Source organism: Pygoscelis adeliae, unplaced genomic scaffold (genome assembly GCF_000699105.1).
Source record: "Pygoscelis adeliae isolate BGI_AS28 unplaced genomic scaffold, ASM69910v1 Scaffold121, whole genome shotgun sequence".
In the NCBI taxonomy this organism is placed as follows: Eukaryota; Metazoa; Chordata; class Aves; order Sphenisciformes; family Spheniscidae; genus Pygoscelis; species Pygoscelis adeliae.
The window spans coordinates 6654654-6664112 of record NW_008824359.1 but is presented as its reverse complement, the minus strand read 5'-3'; the positions used below and the strand labels follow the sequence as shown (position 1 = coordinate 6664112).

Genomic DNA, 9459 nt, shown 5'->3' with positions numbered 1-9459 from the left:
GAAAGAGTGGCTTTACCTACCCCAGGTGAGTGACAGTCTGTGTCTGAAAGGCTTGGTCTGGGAGTCACACCATTTCTTTTTACTTCTTTACTTTTTCAGAAATAGATTGCTATTTTCCACTTCAATATTTTGTACATCTATCAACGCAACAGGGGTTCTTGGCATTCATTTAAGCATTTCATTGAACCATATCTACCATTGCTGATGATAAATGTGTGATTCCACAGCATAAAAGACTATAAACTTCTGTTAAGAAATACCATAGCAGATCAGAAAGGTCACAGAGAATGTAAGACTACAATGTATTTTAGTGCTCCATAGTGATCTTAGTGTAATAGTCTGACATTACAGCACAGTTACAGGTCGAATCAGACAGAAAAATACACCAGAGACAAGGGAGACCCCCAAAGTTTGGTTTTAGTTGCATAGCTGCCTTGCTGTGTATTAACAACAATAATCATTTACGTAGCAATAAGGTTTAGAGAGCTTTTTGCAGAGTGTTTCCCCTGAACAAACAAACAAGTGACGGAAAGACAGACCCAGCCTTAAGGAGCTCCACCTGGGTTTAATTTCTCTGTGTTTCCCTGTGCTGGCAAGGGAGGGTTTTTCTACTCCACAATGTTGCTGAGTGGGGTCTAGCCCCCCCCACTTAGGCATGAGCTTGCCTCTGTATTTTCAATACATAATGAAGCCCTCATCAAGAAAAAAAAAAGCCAGAATTTCCTTTAGAGTGGTAGGACAGAGGTAGGTGCTTGTAGAGGCCTCCAGAGGGAGGCCCTGCCTGTGTTAGCTTAGGGCTTGCTAAACTCAGTGTACAGGATTTCCCCCTGGAGGCTTTCCTTCCTCTCTTGATGGCAGAGCAAACTCAGGCAATTAATTTATGAAGACTGGCTCATTACCTGTCTAAAATACAAGTGCAAGTTAAGCACCTACATTTTGTGAACTTAATTTCTCCCAATATTTTCCTAATGCTAAGGCTCAGAAGTTTCCTTTTGGATTGGCCTGAAAAGTAAATCTTTGGGGAATGAGCAGGAGCTGCCACGTGTCTCAGTCAAGCTGGTTTTCCAAGGCAGGTCTTCATTACCCCTTTCAATGGGAAGACTCCTGCTTTTCTGAGAGCTAACAGGCTTCTGAGAGTTGATCACTCATTTTTTAAAATCTTTCATACTTTGGGAAAGTATGGAAATTCCCATACCCTGGGAATTCAATCTGCTTTCTAGAGCACTGGGGGAAAAAAAATAGATGAGAAGAGTTAGCACTTTCTAGTAGAGTTAGTTACCATTTTGATCCAAGCACAGGTGACTGGCTTTTATTTTCATTTGTTCATCTTAATTTTGTGCTCAGAACTTTGGATGGCATGAATAAAAATAATGAAGCAGTTGCTTGTGAAGCATATTCACAAGGCATATCACAAGCTAAGTACGACAAACCTCAAGATTTTCTTTGCTTTTGATGGGTCCCAAAGAATTTGAATCTGTTTTTTCAGTTATGTCCCTGCCCTTTAACTTTGAAAACATGGTCCTGGGAGAGATCTTTTTTTCCCATTGGGCAGCTTCCTTTAAGCATGGAAGATAACAAAGAGCAGTTAGTGTTGCTTCATCAGTGACAAAAGGAGGATGTTAATGCTACAGATGCTTGACTATCAAAGAAATGGTAATTCTCCCAGCTACTGAAAATGATAATTCTGCCTTTGTATGTCCTGTGTTATAGTTCCTTCTGATGCTGTCTTGAAATGGTCGCACCCAGAGACATGGAATGATGTAGAAAAAGGCTGGGGTGGATCCAACTGCAGCATCCCAGGCCCTGGGGAAGACGTCATCATCTTACCTAGTAAGGAAGGAAAGAAGGAAAGGTGTTTAATTTCTGTAGGGGTGCTGGGGTCTGTTTACATTAGGATATGTATTTGCATTGCAACGTGGGCTCCTTGGCACTAGTGTCCATTCTAGTGTGTGCAGAACACCACATTTATTCCTCGTCACATTGAGATCTTGACTACAGCACAAAAGTGTGATTTTTGGAACAGAATAATCATTCTTTTCCATTTACACATATACACAAACACACGCACACTTACTTACTCATACCGATACTCAAGCTTAATTATATGCAGGGACCTTATTTCCAGAGGACAAAATTTGCAAGACCCAAAATCACAGCTCACAAAGAGCTCATCTCTTGACCCACCTCTTTGTGTTTTGTGCAGGCAGCATATTTACATTTCCACAATTATACCACCTTCCATGTTATTTTCCTGTTGCAATTCCCACTATCATTGATAATCTCTCAATCCATTTGCCATGGATGCTTCTTAGATGTTTTAGCCTATGCCTGTATTTCAACCTCAGACTTGAGTTACATTTGAATCCCAGCTCAGTTTACAACCTTATTGCATGAACAACCTTCTGAATTCTAGCAAAAATATTTAGAATTTTTGCATGAAATCTGGGGGACAAAACTTGTGATAACCTTTTTACCTAATAGCTGACCCTGCTCTGATCAGGAAGTTGGACTAGATGATCTCCTGAGGTCACAGACATAATTATTGTATCACACTATGAATACTGTGTGGTATGTATCTGAAATACTCAGGGTCCTGGTGCTGGCTTCTCCTCGTTTGTTTGAAACCAGATAAGTCTCTCTGCCTACCGCAGCTTCACTTCTGGAAATGGGGATAACACTGCTCCATGTCTCTTCTTCTTCCACCTGGTTTTGGCTTATGAAGTCTTTGTGGAAGGAAGCTTCTGTTGCTTTGTGTTGGCATTTGGGCGTGGACCCTCAGTCATGGTTAAGACTTCTCTGTCCTGTGTCATTAAAAGTAATATATATATAATATATATGTAAGCACATGTGTTTAGGCATCTTAACCGGTTCCTCGTCATTACAGTTAGTAGAGCTGGAAGAGTTACCGAGCTGACCAAATGTGGGTATCTAATGTGAATTGAGTTGTTCTTCACTGATGGTATTACGCAGAGCTCCAGGGCTCAAGTCATTTGCTTCTATGAAGGTATCTAGTGTTGTCTGAAGCACTCCAGGAGCACCCTGCCTAGCCAGGTGAAACCCTAGATGGTCACAGGTGTCCCCTATGTCATATTTGCCAGTCCTGTGTGAGATCTCAAATATCCAAGGGCATTTCAGATAGTACTACATGTCTAAATGAATTTATTGTGGTGGGAGCTTAGACACTTAGCTCCAATCAGACAGCTCAGTTCAGGTGCCATAAATTGAGGCCTGAACCTCAGTTCTCCAGAGCATGTTCAGCAGCACCTGAGGTATGAACCTAGCTTGCAGTTAATATATGTCCTCTGATCCATGATGTGAAGGTCTACATCTATTTCCCTTGACAGTATATGCCACGCTAACATCCATGTAAAGACCTTGCCAGTGGGAAGCAGTACCAGAACAGGGGGTTGACCCTCAAACTCCAAAGTCCAAACGCAGCACCCAAAATGCTTGACTTGCTTTCCTCTTCCAACAACATTACTCCAGCCACGCCACTGGTTCTTCTTGTTGAACATGTGCCTGCTTGTCATTCAGAAACACAGAAAGTGTCCTTTCTGTCCTGTGCTCCCTGTTTCCTGCTCCACTCTCACCTCCGTTATATCTGACCCCTTATGCAGGCATTAAACAGTGGGGCATTTCTCATGTGCTTTGCTCTCTTTTGGATCCTCTTGCCATCGTTGGATTTTGCATGCCATTGTGTATTTTGTCCTTCATAGCTCTCCAAGAACAAGGCCAGAGACAACTCCAGATCATCTGTTTCAATTTCTTGTGTATCACATTATAACCAATTCACCAATATCATTCCATGATTGTCAAAAGACCAAATCATTTCAGTCTTCAAAGCCATATGTCAGGTGCAGATATGAAGAGGCACAAGGGTGGCACTGGTAGCTAAGGCCTCTGCACTGACAGTGAGTTAATTATGTAGGGTGTGCTCAGGTGGTCACTGGAGGTAAATCACAATTGACACAGAACCAGAAAGTAAGAAGTAAATTAAAGAAAAAAAAGTTTGGTTAAGGATTTGGAGTTCTGTTTTTTAGATTAGATTAAGAGAGTGGAGGCTGGATGCTGAGGTTGCGATGGTCCTTTGGTGCATTGCAAACTCACCTATGAATAAAACTTCTCTGTGCTTCCTGTAAAGGTGAGTGTAATCCTCTCAATAAAATAACTTATTTTAGCTGCCATGTGAGATATTGACCATGGCCTTTGTCACATACCACAAGGCCCTTCATGACTAAGCTGTGTCTGAAGCATTGCACATTGCTGCTCACAGCCCAGCCCAACTGATCTAGTTCTAGGACTGGAAACAATACCGCTGCATCAGCATGCTGGTATACCAGAACTAATTAGCTCTCCTGAGAGGCAAAGATCGTTAGCTCAGGCCTGGCGCTGTGCAGCATGACCGCACAGCCTTTGGGGTCAGAGCTAACATCTCCCGAATTTAGAGCAGTGATGGTTTGGTCAGATTAACTGGGGAATGTCTGCACTGTGCCGAAGGATGTGGTATAGGGATTCTTTCTAGCATACTGGTGCCTACTGGCTGGGAGGCAGCAAGATAAGGGTTGGACTATTAGACATGATCTGTGTTTTACCATGGACAGGAATATTCTCCGCCTATGAGAAATTGAGGGCCCAGGACAATAAATGTTGCCCCAAACCCAAAAGCAAGTTGTTGCCTGAGCAGGGTGAGACCCTGCGAGTTCCCAGTTCTGAATCACCGTGTTCGGCTGCTTAGAGCAGGGTGCTTCACAGCATACAATAAAACTGTCTCTGCGCTTCAGAGGAGCTTTACTGAACAGCAAAACCACAACAAAATACTTAATGGTTGAAAAGGAAAGAGGCAAAAGATAGAAAATGCACTACCTGCTTGGACCAGTGGAGAGCCATACTCTGTGACTGTCTTCTTCCTATCAGTGACAAAAATCTCTTAGCTCCTATCACTAGAGTAGATATGTGTGTTTAGTTGGTGAGCAGAAACTATTCATCTCTCCAATGCCTTTCTGGAATTATCCTTCAATTTTAGCCCAAGAACATGAACATAAACATGAACACAAACTGTCTATCACCCAATCTATTTTGAGAGAGAACTGCTCTATTGCATGCTTGCCTTTTCTGATCATATTCCCTTTACTTTCTTTTTACTCTCCCTCTTCATTCTTGCTGGCTTGGAGGTGTTGAAACACTTATTGGCAGTGGGAGTCAACAGAGTGAAGGTCTTAAATTGGAGTCATAGTCATCATTGGTGTGATAAGGGCACTGGATATGTTGCTCAAATGAAATGTAGTTAGGCAAGATGAATTTTCAGTCCATTTGTCGTACCTTGCTTTGCTGCCACAAGTGTATATATGAGTTTCCAGTTGCAAGAAATTCAACCCCTTTCTTGGGTCCAAAATCTAAAATGAAATTGACAATTTTAAAATATATGTTTAATCGTGGCATTTTATGGATGTTTCCCTTCCATTTGCACTGGCTTGTGCATATCCTGCTAAACTCAGAATGACTCCAGATGGCTACAGAAAAGCGAGAGTTTGTTCTCATGAGAACAAATATTCTGCAAACTACCCAAACTTTGTGCTGCTGTACACACAAAAATACGTTTTTGTGATTCACTCCTGGGAAGATGCAGCTGTGTCTCACTCTCCACTGTCTTTTAGTTACTTACAATTCTCTTCTGGGAGCCACCCATAATGATTTTCAGGTTGAAAGCCAAGCCATGGGCCTACTTCTGGTGTGCTGTGCATTACTGGGTAAGTCCTTTCAGCCCCCAAAGAACAGTTTTAAAGTCTTATAAAAACAAATAAGAGCTGTTTAGTGCTCATTTCTAGCATGAAGAAGTGCAGGGGAAGACTTTGGTCCAGGCCTGACACTCTGTTGAAATCTCTGAATGACCGTGGATTCCCAGAGTTCACTGAAGAGCTAAGGCACTGCCTAATCTTAGCTAATGAAAGCTTCAATTTGCTTATTTAACAAAATAAGCAAAATTGCACCACTAGGGCTGCCTCATGAGCTGGACTCAGGAAAGTTTGAAAAGCTAGAAAACACCTCTATTAGCAAAATGCCCATATTAAAACCCAAGTTTTTGTGTCGCTGCTTGGTGTCTGCTTCACATTTAGAAGGTGCTTTTTGGAGGGCTTGGAAATTGGGGTTGTGTACTAAGTTATTCCATTTTTGCCCTGTTCTGAAAGTGTTGGTGAAACTTCAGGAGTTTGTAGACTTCTTTGCACAAGGATGAATTTCACTTGCAACAGAGGTGGGTCCCTCATGTTAAAGTGACTTCTAGTGTTGGTATGTTACAAGCCCCTCAATGTCTGACTCCCTGGCGGATACAAGTCTCTTCCAGCCCCAGCTCGAAAGCTTTAGCTCAGGCTGCAACAACTTGTGCTTTTATCTCTCGAGGTTCATCCTCCAGAGCTGCAGCCATCCCACAAGGACCTCTCGCATGCATCAGACTTCAGCAGTCCCACCACCTCGAAAAACGAGCTGTATGAGTTTAGTCATGCCATTCTGGCAGCCAGCAGTGGCATTAGCTTCTCAAACCCTCGGATTTTCAGGGCTTTGGTTTATGGTTTTCACTGTGACACACTCCTGACGCAGCGCGCTGTGGGTGGAAGGAGAACATGTTATAATTCCAGGCGATGGAATGCTGTTTTGAAGGGTATTGATATGATATCATGTAGCCTCTGGCAATTTCTCTCTTCTTTTTTTTTTCCCCCCTTTTTTTTCCAGTGGTGGAATTCATTCTGTTATTCATTTTCTGATGTTGATTTTCTTTGAACTTTTTCTGTTTGAAGAGATGAATGCTGGAGTACTGTATCTCATATAATAGCTCTTCTGTTGTGTCTGATTTCCATTCAATGGCATGCTATGGTGTTTTATATAGCGATGCAGCTGATCAAAGTCATTTTGTGTCATTGCTGGAGTCATTAGTGACTTCTCAGTATTGTACGTCTGAACACTAAGACTGTGGCATACCTGTGAGTTATTGTCTGAAGAAAGTATATATATATATAACGAAATGTAGCCCTGTTTTAAGGCTCGAACTGTGGTTTGCTGGAAGTGGTTGCTTGCTATTATATGAATGTCTTAATGGGAGAAAAACAACTCCAGTTTGTATTTCTCTGAAGGTATATCCCTTGAGCTCAGTGACCTAAAGTTTATGATTTTCATCCCTTAGTCATCATCTCCCTCTATTACATAAATGAGTATATTCTGTAAGGACCGTGTAAGGAAGTCTCCTTTGAATCTGTTTGCTTTTCTCCTCAAGTGTGGAAGGACTTTTTTTTCCTCAAAGGAGCGTTCTGTTGTTTCTATAAAGCAACATTTCACCCTCCGAGGACTTCATGCTCCAAGCATCACACCCCAGAGTGTTGTTCTTTTAAACTGAGGAGACTACAGGTTTGCAGATATATCTCTGAATGGGGAAATTTCTCACTCCTGTGTTTCAAGGCTCACATATGTGATGCTACAGTTACAGAGCAGTCAGCATTTCCTTTATAAAACCTTTTTTTAGAAAGATGTGCATCTCAGCAAAAATATCTGTTCTAGACTGAAACTTGACATATAAATGGTATGCCTAGGAGCACTTCTTCTTTTCCTTGTAAAAATGTTTCAGTCTGTGTTTGATGAATATACTTATGGCCTTTGTCAACTGCAGCTTTTTGCCACATCCTTGAGCTGTGATTTCACAAACTAGATTCCCCTTCTGTCTGAAAGTTATCATTTTAACAACATCTTCCCCCTTATTCTCTTCTCTTCTCTCTGTTTCATATCCTCACATACTGCACCTTCACTTCTCAGCTCTGCAGGGCATATATGTATATGTTTACAGGACTATACCTGTCCTGTAAAAAGATTATGGGCAGGAGTTTCTTCATGCGTGTAAAAATGTATCGAGTACTAACAGTATGAGATTTAGGGGGAAAAAAAAAGCTTACACTTGCTCTGTAGAGGTTTGTTGCATCTGAATGCTGTGAAAATTTTGCATGCTTGAAAGATGCTTCAACCCAAAGATGCCGGGAATTTCTTTTGAGATGGGATGTTCAGAGTAACCATGGGTTGCTGCAGTACTTGGCGTGGTCCTTGAGAACAGAGGTCCTGGGCTTTCAGGGTGTCCCCTGCTGATGTCCAGAGAGAAAGAAAAAAAAAATGGGAAAGGAAGATGTGGGAAGATTGAGTTACAGGTATAGAGTAGGAACACGTATGTAGAAGAGACAAACAAATCTGCAAGCAGACGCAGGACCCCGGACCAAGCAGAAGTTTCTTCTCCCTTGAAGCTGTGAAACTTCAGGGCTGCAAAACCAGAGTCAAAAGCTAGGAAACATTAATATTAAAGACAGCCTACTCATATTTTTTTCAGTCCGCTTCTGAGCGTACTTTGTGTAGGTTTTGATTATGTTTCCTGCAAACAGGGCTTGGAAAAATTCTTAAACCTTTGTGCTAAATGGCTTGAGTCAGCCCCTAATTACATGTTTTGGGGAAAGGACTTTCACTGTGCTACCCATTGCATGGTCATTTGTGTCTTCATCCAAAGCAGTTGCTAATGGCTGTAGGCAGAAGCAAAACAGTGAAGTAGTTGATCCACTTCCCAAGACACTGCATGGCTCTTCCTATGTTTCACACCAAAACTGTTTCAAGTGGCCCATTCTCCCTGCTCTGTCAAAAAACATTGGAAAAGATGTGTATTCCTTAATCTCTCCTGTTTTGTATATCTGTGCCTTCCAATAAATGCCTATGAGATCAGTGAAAGTCACAGCAAATCTCTGGGTAGGATTTGGCAGTTGCCACTATGTTGAAGATTCTTATTTTCTGCAAGCTATTTTATGAAAGCCACAACTAGATCATCTCATTGAACCCTTTGTTAAGGAAATACCTTGCTTTTCCTTCTTCCAGGGGCATCTATTGACTCAGAGATGCACCGTACCAGGAAACTGTTACTCTTGTCAATAAAGAAAGGAACTGGAAACCACAATTTAAGGACCTGAGCTGGTTTCCAGTGTAATCAACTGAAAAGCTCCCAGTGACATCAAAGAGCATTAGATGGGCCCTGAGGGTGGAATTGACCTCTGTGTGGTGGGCTACCTCTAAATGATGCACCATTTATGTCCGTCCTCATGTCCTACTTGGAAAGCTTAAGTGGTATTTAAAAGGTTCACAGGCTGTAGACTTGCAGCTTTAGGAGGCAGCAGTGATGTTGTCATTGTGCTTAATCAAGAACAGTCCCCACTGTCTTCTGTAATATAAAAATATTCTCCTTGTTTTGTCCTTAAGGATCTAAGGGAATGGTGCTTCCCTTGGTCACTGTTAACTAAATTATTAATAGGGAATGAGTAGTCCTGTGAATAAAGCATTGGAGAATCATAGAATCATAGAATCATTTAGGTTGGAAAAGACCTCTAATATGATTGAGTTCAATCATAAACCTAACACTGCCAAGTCCACCACTAAACCATGTCTCCAAGC

General features: G+C 41.8%; 1 protein-coding gene across 1 annotated transcript in view; it reads left to right on the top strand.

The window, feature by feature from the left end:
- Nucleotides 1–9459, top strand: part of PKHD1 (polycystic kidney and hepatic disease 1 (autosomal recessive)) — a 279334-nt gene that overhangs the window by 169091 nt on the left and 100784 nt on the right. The window contains exon 50 of the mRNA XM_009319748.1: nucleotides 1711–1830. Coding sequence (XP_009318023.1) covers nucleotides 1711–1830 — 120 coding nt within the window. The remainder of the gene's footprint in view (nucleotides 1–1710; nucleotides 1831–9459) is intronic.